Genomic DNA, 14496 nt, shown 5'->3' with positions numbered 1-14496 from the left:
CTTCTGACTCCATGAGAAGCTTTCATACTCCCTGACTGAACAGTTTAGGCACAGTCACCATGCAGGAATTGACAGGATGGCTGGCTGGGCTACACCTGTTTCATGGGGACAGCAAGTCATGGAGACTTTAAACAAATGCTACTTGTGAACATTCAATCCAGAGAAAATTCATGACTGAAAAAACTAACCTGAAACTCTTGTTGTTAGGCAATGGACCCTGATTTCCTATAGAAAGTTGAAAACAACTTTTAATGTTACTTTACTTCTTATTGTTATACAGCCATCTGCAAGTGTAAAGTAAATCCTTTTCTCCTGCTCATCTCTCTCTATTGGAAATAGTCTACATGGCTCTTCCTCTCCCTAGCACTTCAGTAATTGCCACAGGATTTAATTCCTGGCTTGTCCATTATGCTCACTGAGGGCGGTAGGGATTTCCTCCTGGGAATACTTGCAACGGCCAACGGCAGCTGCTCGGGGAAGCAGCAGGCAGGAAAATGAACTGTAACTGCAGTTCCTCCACATTTCTGGGCATATGCCTTCTCCGCTCTCACGAAGTTCCCTATCTTAAAGGACCTAATCAAATAGAGAACACTTCAACAAGATCCTAAGAAAATCAGGACAACATTTCTGCATCTCTCAAGAGGAAGGCGCTGTATTTTTAGGTCATGATCTCTGGAACATTGCTGCATGCGATCCCCAGGCATCCGAATGCTTTGAACTGAGCCAAAAAAGCCCCAGAGCGAAGACCGAGAGGAATGCCACAAAGCAGCATCCATTTTAAGCTGATGCTTTATTTCTAGCCCTAGAGGCCACAGACAAAAAAAAATAATAATCATAGACAATCTCTTTCCCAAATAAAAGCACACTATGCATTCCTCTTTGCCTTCCCCAAATGAAAGCTTTAGTGCAGTGCTTGGTGTATAAGTGAGCATTTCTTCACAGTACAAGGCAGAAATAATGACTATGCCTGTTGCTCACTTTTGCATACAAGCAGATTAGTGAGTCACTGCAGACAGCTGACTTCTGTGTGGTGGGATGTTTTGGCACATATGCCATTGGAAAGAAGGAAAAAAAAAGAAAACAGTCACAGCTCCAGCAAATGTCGGAGCAGGCCATCTGCACAGATTCAATATAGCTGTATTTTTCAGCCATTTGGTGACATTATTTTTGTATATGCACACTCCCAATTCAAAATGCTTGAGGTGGATTTTGTCAAAGCCTTTTGGCTTGTTCAGTTCTGCTCCCACTGCAGAAAGACCCCCATTGATTTCAGTGGGAGCAGAATTTGGACAATTTGGAAAGCTCTGGGGAAAAAATTGCTTCTCAAATTTTCCTTTATACATGTGGACCTGAAACAGTTTTCACATTACAGGGTTCTTCAGGTGTTTTTATACCAAAGAACTGGCTAAAGTGAGGACTGGACATGACAAACACAGCAGAAGTAGCTGGTGAGCACTGACCCAATGATTTTCCACTCAGGCGCAGGAAAACATCCTGATAATCATGCCTGTGTGGTTAGGTAGCAGATCAAGCCTGTTGTAGGTATAGGTTAATGACATTTGACAGAAAATCAATCTGGTACCATTTACTCCAAAATAAAAACTTATTAAAGCATACAGCTACAGTTGGGGGTGAGGTGCTGGGAAACACCCCAAACACAACAAACAAAAGCATTTCTCCATTTTTATTCACCTAACATTCTGGGGAAGGTCTAGTGTGCAGCACTCCAATATATTTTCTAAATTTTAAATTTAGTAGACACTGACCTGTAAACTGCAATATTTAAGTACTTATCTGTGAACTGAGTGAGAATGCCTGGGAAGTTTATGATCTTGCATGTGCTCATTCAGAAAATGCAGGGAATGACTTCAAAGCGTGTTTACTAAACCAACCCCTACAGATTATTATCTGTTGTTTGGAAATATCCAGAGTCCTCAACAACTTGTAGGCACTATTTGTGCTGGACACCTCTTCCAATTGCCTTACAGACAGAGAAACCCAAGGAAAAGCCAAGCAGTAGAAACAACTCCATATAACACAGTAACGCAGAGCACAGCAGAGCACAGCAGAGCAAAGTCAAGGTCTCCCACATCCCAACACAGTCACACCACACCCATAAAACTATATTGACCCTTCACATTTCATGTTCATCACACTGCAAGAATTAGATGTTAATTTTGTTTAACTCTAATGGTGTAAAAAACCATGACAATTCAAAAAACCCAGAACCATTCCAAACCAAGCTCTATTATTTTGCACAATATATCAGTTTCATTTCCTGCAATACCTGCAGGACCTTGGCACACAGACCTTTATGTACTACATCTTTGGAGGTCAGTATTTGCTAACAGTCTTTGGACTCATCACATTTCACAGGCAAGCCAATAGGACAACAAGGCTGAATAGCCTGTCAGTACATCACAAATTAAATTGAGGATTCAGCTTAATAAACGTTTGGCTCAGCTGGAACAGTTTCCTTACTAAGCTAGTAAGCTTGCTTGTCTGCACTTTGGGTCAGGTCGTTTCAAATCCACAACCCGCATCCCAATTTTACACATCCTAACAAAATAAACCACATTTAAATCGACCTACTGTCATGAAATATTTATTTTTTAGCAATCTTTCTTTTCCGAAAGAAAAGCAGTTTGTTAGAAAGTTTTTCAACTACCTCTTGAAAGCCCACCTCTGCTCTCCAGGGAGTTGGAATGACTGACACAAGCTGTCAGCTTGCCCAGCTAATGTGAGTGAATTCAACATTCATTGAAATCAGGAGCAGATATCACCAGCTCCATCTGGATTTAATTCAGAGCTGCAGTTAGATGTTCACTACAGAAAAGCAGTGTCACTATCAGATATTCCTGCCCTGGGGCTGCTTGTTCCAACCCCACAGCTCAGTTGGTGGAAAAGTTCATGTGACTGTTTACCATCTGCTTCAGCGCAAAGTCAGCTGGCTTAATTCAAAGAGCCCTTATTGTCAGCCAGAGGCAAATGCTCCATGGTTGTCTCTGCAGGGCTGTGCCAAAACTACTCATATCAGGCTTGTAACCTCCCTGCAGTTATGTTTCTGACCTTCCCTTGAGACATGGCTGTATATATTCCAAAGCTTTTTAAGTGATGCTGATAAAAATAAAAATTAAATTCTAATGTATGAGCCTAATCAAAAGCACAATGCAGTTCTGGGCTACTTGACTTGAGTCAGCATTCTAGTGTGCCACTTCTTAACAACACAGGGCCTGCAGAGTTTTTAAAAATACAGACAACTGAACAGGTAAATACTGTGGCAAGAAATCCAGTGAGCTGCTGTTACACCCTCAACTGCCAGATCATGCTGTATGAGGAGATCTTGTTCCCAGCAGATGTTGCTTAATTAACCAGTGTGTTATCACAGTGTAAAGCAATTCATTCATGCTCATTTAAGAAGTTCTGTCAAATACAGACTATAAAAAAAAAATTACAGGCAGTTGAAGTCAGAATGGTATTAGCAGAAGTCTAATTTTGCAAAGTGGCTGTTCCACATCTAATTATATAAATACAAAAATCAATACCAAAATTGGCATGCACTAGAGAAGAACAGCTGCTCAGTCCTGCACACTGTAATGTGATTATTTGTGAAGCATTCAAAAGGCATAGATCTAATCCAGGGTCACCTGTCTAAAGCAGCCGTATTAGATCTGAAAACCTGTCAGTCAGTGGAACTATCACAGTAGCCGAAAAGCAAACGAGCTTCACACTGTGAACTGTGCCTAATGAGGATCCTTCTGAGCATCCTTTTGTCTTGTGGAATTACTGGTACATCACTCCTTCATTTTGTGATGCTTGTATGCTGTATGTATGCATCAGTATTTCTGATGCAGTCTAAAAGTAGCTTTCCCTACCACACTGTCACTTTTCTACCATTTCTGTGTCACAGGTTGTCTGTATATGAAACAGCTAAATGTGTCAAGAGTTTCTCCCCTCCATGAGGCTCAACAGTGGAGCTGGGTATGGAATCAGTTTTTGTGTCCTCTCAACCTTTTTATCACATCAGGACATTGTACTCCAAACTTATGACGGAGTTAAAATCTTAATTAAAAAAAAATTCCAAATGTTTCATTCAGACATCTCTGGTATCTTATGTTTTAATTTATAGAGCCTAAAATTACAGTGAAATGCAAATTGGCATAAAACTACATTTTGAAAAATGTCAAAATATAACCTTGGATCATCTGTCTTTTTTCCTCCATTTTCTCTTGGGAAAACTTGTCAAATTCACTTACTTCACAAATATTCATGTTTTTGATAAACTTTCTTGCTGTGAGGAATATATGTACAAACTCTAACCAGTTCTACTCTTCAAGAAAATCAGGAGTGAAGAGTACAGTCTGAAAACTAACCCAGGTGAGAACCAACTAACTTCAGTGGTAGGAAATTTCTTCTTTGACTTCACACTTTTCACATGTAACAGCAAAGTAAGGATGTATAAATTCCTGAGCTTGTCATAGCACTGTTGTTGCTTAAGAATGTATTGCACATGGCAATTTACCTTTGTTGGATTTTGGTAGTTCACATGAGCCGCTTCCCATCTTTCGCTTTTTCCTCGGAACAGCTGAATTTTTCCTGTCAAAGGTAATAGGACTGTATTGAGGGAGGCTGTTGAATTTCTTTGCAAATTCTTCTTCCAATTTTGCTAAGCTAAATGGGAAACAAAACCAATCAAATTAAATGTAACTCTGTTTCTGGACAAAAAAAAATATATTGTTTAAAAGCATGTGTGAGTATATACACACTGGTCTACACAGAGAGAGGGGGGAAAACAGATAAGCACACACACACTGTTTATGTTTATTAAACCAGTATATATTAATCCAGCTTTGGAATGAGAATGTACACTCCAGCTTCTGCATTTGTAGCTCAGTACAAATTGATTACCTTAGCTGCATATGTTAAAATTAGAAAAAAAAAAAAAATCAATGTCACACTGGTGACATTTAGCTCTGTTTGCTGCACAGATTTGTACAAGAGATTTGTCTGTTCTGTGAGGAGAATGAACAAAGACAGTAAACCCAACAAATAAACCAATAAAATAATTTCACATTAGCGTTCTTACACCAGAATGAAAACATTTCAAACTGGAAGAAAAATGTCAAACTAATCAGTCTTCTGCGAATACTCTGAAACGTGATGCTTTGGGGTGGGAATCAGTTTTGTATTTATTCTGGGTGATTATATTTTCTCCCCTCATATTTTATTTGCTGTGAGATGAAAAACACAACTAGCTCGTGCTTCCATGAAACCCAACATGCCTCATACTTTCAGCCCAACCTGAACGACTGTCACTAGCCTGCCTACAACTCAAGAAATCCACAGACGTGGTAGTACTGTTTCTAATAACCAGATGAAAACAAAGCACTCGAGCAGGATGACTATGCTGGCTTGCATAAGCACTCTGTTCCAGCAAATTTTTGCAGCCAGGCAGGAGTACGAGTTGTGTTGTAGTACAGGGTGGTGTGCACAGCTGGGCAGGCTATAAATAGCACTGCCAATGACAGGAGAACAATGACATTTTCTAATTGTTTTTAATTCTCTTTGCTATGAAAAATCTCAACTAGAAAAAGGTCTGAATGATTGTTGGAGGGATAGCTCTTACACACTTGAAGTGTCACAAGAAACATGGTGCTTCTCTCTGCTCTCTGAAGCAGCACTTCAAACAAATCGCATTCTGAAAGCTTTGGTACACAGAGTGATACTTCATTTTATTTCTGTAATCATTACTTCTTTCAGCAAACAAACTTCCATCTTAAAATACAGCCTTGGCTCTTGGCAGACTCTGTGCATGGTGAGGTTTCTGTTTGTGTGTGTACATGCATGTTTTGGTTTGGTTTTAAATCACAAAGGTATCTGACATTAGTGGTGCTTGCTACTGCTACCTTTCTCTTCCACGTGGATTTTCCCTGACAACCTCAAAACCAGCTGATTTTCTGCTCTGACAGGTGTCATGCAATTCCATCCTCTGCCTCAGTTCCTGCCCCAAGGGCACATGAGGGGCTGCAGCTCTAATTGGGAAGGCCCAACCTCACCTGACAGCAGATGAGCTGCCACCCTGGTTTGTAATTCATAGCTTGTGCAACATGGAGACAGTGGGGAGCGCAGCTATCTCTATGTCAGTGATTAATTATTCAAAAAAAATAAAAATCATTCACGTTGTCATGAATTTTCAGAGCATCTCACAAGGCTGGCTAGACACATGTAGCTGAGCTGAGGTCTTCACGTCGTACAGCCTAGCCCTGCCAGGGGATACATGCAGGTACAGCACTGCTTGGCAAAGGAGTGGGCTGCATATGGAGGAAGCACACCTGACCCTGACCATCAGGGAAATGCAGGCAACTGTTGACAGAGAAGGTGAGAGGACATGGGGAGAATGACATAGTTCTGAAGGGCTTAGGACCCTTTCACCCACATACACAAAACGAGGTTGAAATGTGATGCTGAAGGGAGCAGAAGGAGTTAAGTAGAGCAGGTAGAGGTAAAACCAGCTCTTCAAGTAGCCAGAAGATCAGGTAATGCAATGAACAGGGATAATGGATACCTTCTCCAGCACTTATGCTTTACAAATTCCCCATTCTGCTTTTACAGAGTTCACTAAATAATATTCATTATTTATTCATACAACCGAATAAAGATGAAAGATTGGGAAATATGTATTTCCCCATCCATCCAGCCAATGAGGGAAGAACAGTGCTTGTTGAATGAATTAATTATGTAGACAATTTTCCTAGCTACTTCGAATAAATAATTTACAACTATTTTTTTTTTTTGCTATAAGATGCAATAAGTTTTCACACCATTATGTGTGAAAAGTTTTCAATCGTTCAATTTAAACTTAAAAACATTTACAAAACTAATTCAAAGCACTAAAGAGGTAAGACGTTCCATTAATTTTTCTTGACTATTCCAAGCAAACAAGACTTGGAGATTTTCATCCATTTAATATCTTTGCTGAAAGTGAGCTGCAGCTAAATTTCACATGGACTAGGTTATAAAAAAGGCTACTTCAAACCCGCAAAAAGAAACATACAATTTTAAGCAAGAAGTATGGAAATCTACTCCTTTTTAATTAATTTTGACATCTTCAAGAATTTGCAAGCAGGTATGAATAGCTACCCAGATTTCAACTACTGTGTCTGAGGTTAAATAAGTCTGCAATACTCTGACAAAAATCATTACTTGTACACTAGAAAAGGAATTCTGTGTAGCCTTACTAAATTTTAATGCATCTATACTCATTAATTATTTTTAAGATATATTTAACTTCTTCATAGTGTACATAAACAGTTTAAATATCTTTTCTCTACAGTGGAAAAATGACATATTTATCATAATTATTTGCCAATGTAAGAACATTGTTTACTATTCCTCTGTAAGCAATCCCTCGAAGCAGGCAAAGAGATCTATTTTTTCTAGTCTAATTTGATTTATGACTAAACACCTACGCAGAACTTTAAATACCGCTTGCAAAATGCTTTTAAAACATAAGCAATCCTCTTCACCACTTTTTTGAGCAGGTAAATATACTGTGTGGTTTTTTTAGAACTGAGCAAAATAATATAATTCACATTTATTTACAGTGGTGTAAATCAAGAAAGATCTCAAAGGAATTACTTTGCTATATAAAAACCCCCAGGTATCTAAAGCATGACTCAGTCCAACAGGGTTTATAATTTTCAGGAATGCTGTCTGATTGTGATTATTTGGGTGTTGGATGCAGTTCACTTGGCTGCAGTGAGGAGGACTCTTAAATTACTAGGCTGACCTAAATAAAACTTTGAACAGTGTTAAACCAAGACTTACCCAAAAACAAACTCTTCCTTTGGCTTAGTCTTTTTCAGCTTTTTGTTCCCACTTGTCCCACTTGGGGAAAAGGCCCAGATTTCTTCATTCCAGCATCCTTCATGATCTGAGGAGTTGCCTTTTCCTGAGCTTCTTTTTCCTGTGACGAAGGCAGAAAATTGTTTCTCATCTTTAAAAAAAATGTGCCAAAACAAAGTGGGCTCAGAAGAGACTTGTGTACCCATTCAGTACTGCAATTTATGATGCTTGACCTTCTTGAAGGCAGCTACAAAACATTTTTTATTTTAAATTGCAGTGATGATATTGGCAAGTATTCAGCGTCCCCTGTCCCTATCCTTCTCCATCCTGCCTCTAAAGCCAGGATCTCTTAAGGTAAAAAGGAAGAGAAAAAGGACGAGAAGAAGTAAAAAACTTCCCTAAATTACAAACATCTTTTTTCTTTTCTGACTGTTCTAACTGCATATATAAATCTACTAGTCAGAAAAAGACATCCAACTGAAAGCTTCCAGAAATTAGCTCAAATTTATCTTTCCAAAAGGTAAAGGGTTCTTGCTCACTGCCTACAGCAAAACTAGCAACCAAAGCAAAATAAGAACACGTTTGCTTCTTGTAGGGTTGAGAACTATGCTCACAACCACAGGAGTTGTTTATATAGAAACAAGGTAATTGTCCAGGTTGCACAGATCACAAGCCCTGCATACATCTATCAGCAGGCTGACAAATTAACCAACAAAGCCTTCAGTCAAGAAGTTAAATCTCAGGTCATGAAAGACAAAAAAGGAGAGGTTAAGAGTTTGTAAGTAGGAACACAGATGGCAAGACTTCAAAAGACCTGCCCTGGATCATGGAGTCCAGTCCCTCCACCCGCCCCCAGCATCTCAGGTGACCAGACACAACACTCCCATCACACACTGTTAAAACTCCAGCTTAAACATGGACTTTCACTTTTCCTCCCACTCCAGGCAGGCTTTTGCAATTCATGCTGTAAAACACTCAAAGCCACCCACCTCTGTCCACATTAGCGCGCAGAGATGTGAGCATGCCCTCTGACACCAGAGTTTTATAAAGAGCACCTTTGCAAGATCTCTCTGACTTCCTGGAGCCACATGTTTCTATCTTTTTAACACAGTCACTGTCCTCAGTTTTGACCTGTTCTGGCAAGCTTTGGGGTACCACCTCCTCTGTTGGGGTCAGTGGTTCCACTTTAATGTTATCAGAAGCCTCACAAGGTACTTCCTTGCTGGCTGCAATACTAAGGAAATCAGGAGGCTTTGATTCTTTGGTGGTCTCCATCGGTTTTTCCTTTGATGTTTTCTTCTCTTTCGATTTCACTTTTTTCTTTGGTGATTTTGTATCCAACACACTTCCCTTCACACTCGAGATAGGGCGGTTTTTTTTGCGGGGAGTATCCGTGAGTCTCTCAGCACCCCAGTCCCCCTTTGCAACAGCTTCAATTGTGTACATCACACTTTCAATGTCCGACTCGGAGGACTGCCTTTTTTTACAAGATTTCTTGGGGGTGGATTTTTCATTTGTGTGCCGGTCCAACTTATTTTTTTTCTTTTTCTTCTTTATTTTTTCCGGCTTTAGCCCAAGGATATTCATGTCACCCAGGAAAAGTTCTGGAGAACAGCACATGTGATCCTTTGTATTATCCTTTCTGTCAAAAGGACTGTTTTCCATTGCAAGACTAGTAAAATCTCTGCATTTTGCAGTTTCTGATTCCTCAGTTTTTGTTTCATCCCGGTTTTGAATTTTGTCTACCTCTGATTGTTCTACTTTTCCTTTACAGGAGTCTTTTACTGTTGTTTTCTCCAGTTCTACTTCCATTTCCTCTGAAACTTCCCCTCCCAGATCTTCCAGTGCTTCCACTTTTGTTTTCCCAGGTTCCTTCACTTTTACTCCTTCTGAAGCAAGGCACATCTAAAACAAGTTAAAAACAAGCCCCATGAAACAAAACATCAGCTGTTAACATTACTTATATTAACAGGAGCATTAAACAGGGAGTTCCCCTGTCATTTTAGTTCAGGAAAGCAAATTGCAAAAGGACAGGACTGAAAAACATGCTGAAGCCCTATTGACACTGATGTAATGTGATGATGGCTAAGTGCTAGAATAAGGCTGGTGGGTTCTACTGCTCTAACAAAGACTTCAACTGATCTCAGTGGCGTTTCCACAATCCTTTAAGAGTCTTTTACATAATCTGGAAACCCACTGTTAGACTGATTTTCAGAATCTGTTGTGCAACAGCACAACAGAGTTATCTCTGAGTATTGCCACAGACAAGTTACTTGAGATCTCACATCCATTCCCCCTTCAACTCTCAGATGTCCATTATACAATTCCTTCCTCCATTTTCCAAGTGGCCCTGAGGGAGGGAGGGGAAAAAAGTTAATTGAATCTCAGTAATCGAGATTATTTTCTTTTACTTGAATGTGTGAAGTAATTTGGGAGAGTGTACAAAAGCCTTCCTTTCTTCTCATGTCACAGACTTATTCTGCAAAGAACTGCAAAGCAGCAGTGGTTGCCATGGTTATCTTCTCCTGGATTTCCACTAATGGCAACCAAAATCCTCATACTGTCTGAGGAACACTGATATTCTAGAAAAGAGCTGTAAAAAGGTCCTCAAGCTGCCATGTTCCTGCAGTGCTGACTTGGGAGATCCTCTCTGTTTTGGATCACCTGTAAGCTATGCTGACATCGCTACAGAGGGTAGTCCTTCACAGCACCAACCAGTTTGCCCTTGGGAAGACATGACTTCTTGTTACTCTCCCCTTTCAAAGCCCTCAAGCTGAATTCCCAGTGCTATTTTGGTTTTGAAGCAAATGTCAACTAGTCACCTGGAGCAAAACCAGATGGAAGAGGTTTTCTTTGAACCAAACATCAGAAGTTTCCCACAGATGAGCCCACAGGCCATGTGGTCAGTATGGATGTACCTCCCCCAGATCACTGGGCTTTCTTTAGGTCAATTTTAGATTTTAGACCTCTTGCAAAGTAAAAAAATCTCCTACACCAATCAATATATACATGAGCATAACAGTGATAAAATGTTTTGCAGTAAGTTTCCAAAACTCTTGCTGCACAGGGTAAGAAATTAATGACCTGGTTCAGCTCAAGCTGGGCTGAGCACTGCAAAACACCAGAGCTTGAGCAGCACACAGTGTTTATTAGGAAGTAGGTTAAATAATGCAAAGGAGAACCCCACAACTATGCTGATATGGGTTCTTGGTAGCAAGGTGCTTCGTGACTTTTTTACTATGCTGCAATATAAGCACAGCTGGTGATTTCCAAAATCTAAAGATCAATCTTTAAAATGCAGCTCATTGGACTAATAATGTTTTGTCAATTCAACATACACATTTGCTTCTTCTGCAGTAGCCAGTAGTATAGAGGCATGGATGTGCCTACAAAAAGATGACTTCTGTTTTGTGAGCTGTAAATAAATCTGTAATTAAACTGTCTTTAAGTCTGGGAAAGCTTAAAAAAAAGTTTAGAAATGAAAGAGTTGCAAAATTTCAGTAAGATGCCATTGGTTTGAACTGCTCCCAGAAGGAAGATCTGCTGAGAATATCATAGCAGAGTTTCTGTAGAAGTTATTGAGCTGTTAATTCCCCACTGGAAAAAAACAGTGGGCACAAAAAGCAAAAATAAATGAGAACAGTTTACGATCTTTAATAGGAATTTGTAATGGCAATGCCCTAATTTGAGTAACAGAGTAATCCAGCCCTCTCTCAACTATCTGAGACCCTCAGCCAAACCAAATAGTCAAACCAAGAAACTGAATCAAATTCAGTGGTGACTGGAAAGTCCCTTTGCCACCAGAAAGTCGTGGTATTGGTCAGCTGCAGCAGACTCTTAGAAACTCTCTCTACGTTGATGGCTAGTCTGGGAAAATCCTGACTTGTTGCACCCGAGCCATGATAACTTATACTTCTATAAGCAGCAGTGTAATTATAACTGTAGCACTGTTCTGCCTTCCAGACTTCAGCAGTCAACAGCATTAATTTCTCCATCCCACTGCACCTGCAGTAATTAGTCACCAGTGTTTCAGTATTACCTCTGCCAGCTGAAATAATGCTGATGTTCCACACTGTTTTGTTAAATCAGAAGGCCCTGAATGGGATGTACTTGAAGAAATCTATGGAGAAAAAAAACCAACACAAATAAAACATTCTTTTATCAGCACAATTCTTTTACGTTTATGACACAGCTTTTGAATGGATTGCCCCCTCCCCTTCCCAAAATTAATTCATAAGATTATATACTGAAAAAGAAGTGCAGACCTGTGCATGCTGTTATAAATAAAACCCTGCTCCACCACTGCTCTGGTGGATAATACCACTGTACACTAAAAGATATTTGCAGATTTAGGGTTCTTCTTGTCAGGACGCCCTTTGAAGAGCAGGATGAACCGAAGCACGTGCTCTCTCACACATGAACAGACTCTGGCAGCAAAGCACCAATCTACACCAGCATGCAACCCAGCTGGTGGTGCTTCTGAAGGTTTAGTAGGTCATTTGATTGTAAAATCATTTCACTACCATAGGTTAAGAAGGCTACTCCTTTCAGACTACGGCATTGCCTGTTGCTGTCCTCTAGGGCTCATATAAAAGAGATCCTATGAAACCAAAATTAAGACCCTCAAGCCTCTGGTACTGCTCGGAATAAAAAGAGGCTGTCATGCAAGCAGGTAGCTTATTATCCTCCAGAATCTTTTTCTTGTATCAGGCTGTGATCCTCATCAGTACTTTAGAGTGTTTTGTATCAGTTTTGAGCTAGGTGCAAAGAAATTATCTTTTTCTAATCAAATTAAAAGTATCAGTCTCAGGATTTGCCATTAGTATGAACAAAATATTCTATCTTTAAGGACATACTCCATCATCTCTGATCAGGCTTGCGGGTTTCTTACACTTGTTTCCTTAGAAAGTGTAAGAAAATGAAGTTATAAGGGACTGGAGAACTGTAGCATTTACACCCTTTCAGCTCTCCCTATCCCCCACACTCAGTATTCATTGCTCTGAACCAACACAGGCCCATAAAGTCAACTTTGCAGAATTCAGCCCATCATTGCCATAAAGCAAATAAAACCAAATGCCATCTCTACATCTCCTGGAAGCTGTAACTCTTCACAGTATCTCCCAAGCTCTGACCATTACAGTCCAAGTCTTCATATGCTGCTTATAGCCAAGTGTTGTTAGCGCTCTGCAGCAGAAGTGGCCTCCTTGCCTTGTGGAGGTGATGCTCAATCCCACCACTGACTCCCTTCACTCTCATGCCTCCACTCTGAAGCCTGAAGACAGAGTAAGCATTTGGGCACAGCAAGAGACTCTGCAGAGCTGATCAGCAACAGCCTCCTAGGCTGCAGGCTGCAGAGTGGAAACTTAGAAACCCTCAGGATTTTTTAGGAAATAACTCACTTCTGCATTTTATTTTAATCACCATCTGTGAAATACTGAGAAATACCAAAAAGGAAGGCACAAAGAAGAGGGGAAAAAAAAGAAAATAAAATTGGTTAATCCACACAGCGGAAAGATGAAGGAGGAGCAGAGCAGTATGGTGTGCTGAAGAAGACAGGCTCCCACACACCATGCACTTGCCATGCCAGGAGCATGGAGACAGTCCAGTCCCCTCCAGTGCACAGCACCTGCAGTTTTGGAGTTACAGTGGCACAGCACAGCTGTCTGCCAAATCAGCTTGGCACTCTTGAGGTGATAAAGAACACAGTTTATTTGGGATGCTCCAAACCAGGTCCTGAACTGCTATCTGAAAACTTAAGCTGAATGTCTCTTAGATTTTATTTATCCAATTATAATCCAACATTAGAGATCCCCAAAACTGGGGGAAAAAAAAGAAAAAAAAGAAGAAACAAATGAATAGCACTAATGTTTGAATCAGAGCCTTTAACATTCATTTTGTGTATTAAATTAGGCTTGCAGGAATCCATCTGAGCAATCACTGAGAGATTACACAAACCTGTCCAACATACACACGTCATGCTGCCAGACTTAGCTTCACTTTTTCTGCCACCTGCAGTACAAACTGTGCACTCCTGCGGACAAGCACCTGTCCCTCCCCTAAATTAGGGCTTCACAGTCACATCACAACTTCTAATGCTGACCTCCAAAAATCAGACTGCACTCAGCAAAAGCCTTACTCCAGAACAACACTACTCATAGCCTGCTGCTGTCCTGTAAGGGGATACCTCAAAAACCTCTGGTGTCCCTGACTAAATATTATCTGCCCTTCTGCTGTCCCAGGGCTCCACCAGCCAAACACCCTTATGGATCACTGATTACAGTTAGGTGTAATCACCCTTGCACAGTCACTGCTGACAACACAGCACATATTCACAAACTCTACTACTGCCAGGGACTGCCTGCACAGTAAGGCAGGTTTTCTTCCATTCATTTAAGTTCCTATAAAGTCAGATAGTTGCATTACTATCCATGGAACAAAGCGTGAAATACTTTTATTTCAGTGCTTCCAATATCTGCCTTTTTTTTTTTCCTGAGAGGGACTGACCTCACTAGCAAGGATATAGGGCTGGATGTCACTAGACAGAATCCAGAAAACCATTTTCCTCACTGAAATAGGATGTGGTTTTGAAATAAAAAGAAAAACAACAGAAAACAAGCAAAAAAAAAAGTGTACAAATAACTTGCTACCATA

At 40.2% G+C, this 14496-nt stretch overlaps 1 protein-coding gene across 26 annotated transcripts in view; it reads right to left on the bottom strand.

Annotated features, from left to right (window-relative positions):
* BBX (BBX high mobility group box domain containing) overlaps positions 1-14496 on the bottom strand; it is a 149549-nt gene that overhangs the window by 25735 nt on the left and 109318 nt on the right. For 25 of the 26 annotated variants that reach the window (XM_032678304.1, XM_032678324.1, XM_032678322.1 and 22 more), the window contains 4 exons: positions 11885-11965; positions 8835-9750; positions 7828-7966; positions 4523-4671 (listed from right to left, as the gene is read on the bottom strand). In XM_032678304.1, coding sequence (XP_032534195.1) covers positions 4523-4671; positions 7828-7966; positions 8835-9750; positions 11885-11965 — 1285 coding nt within the window. The remainder of the gene's footprint in view (positions 1-4522; positions 4672-7827; positions 7967-8834; positions 9751-11884; positions 11966-14496) is intronic. The other variant, XM_032678300.1, reaches the window with a different exon arrangement.

This window comes from Chiroxiphia lanceolata, chromosome 2, assembly GCF_009829145.1.
Source record: "Chiroxiphia lanceolata isolate bChiLan1 chromosome 2, bChiLan1.pri, whole genome shotgun sequence".
Lineage (NCBI taxonomy): Eukaryota > Metazoa > Chordata > Aves > Passeriformes > Pipridae > Chiroxiphia > Chiroxiphia lanceolata.
Note: the sequence above shows the minus strand (reverse complement) of the source record. Positions and strands in the feature narration are given on the sequence as shown.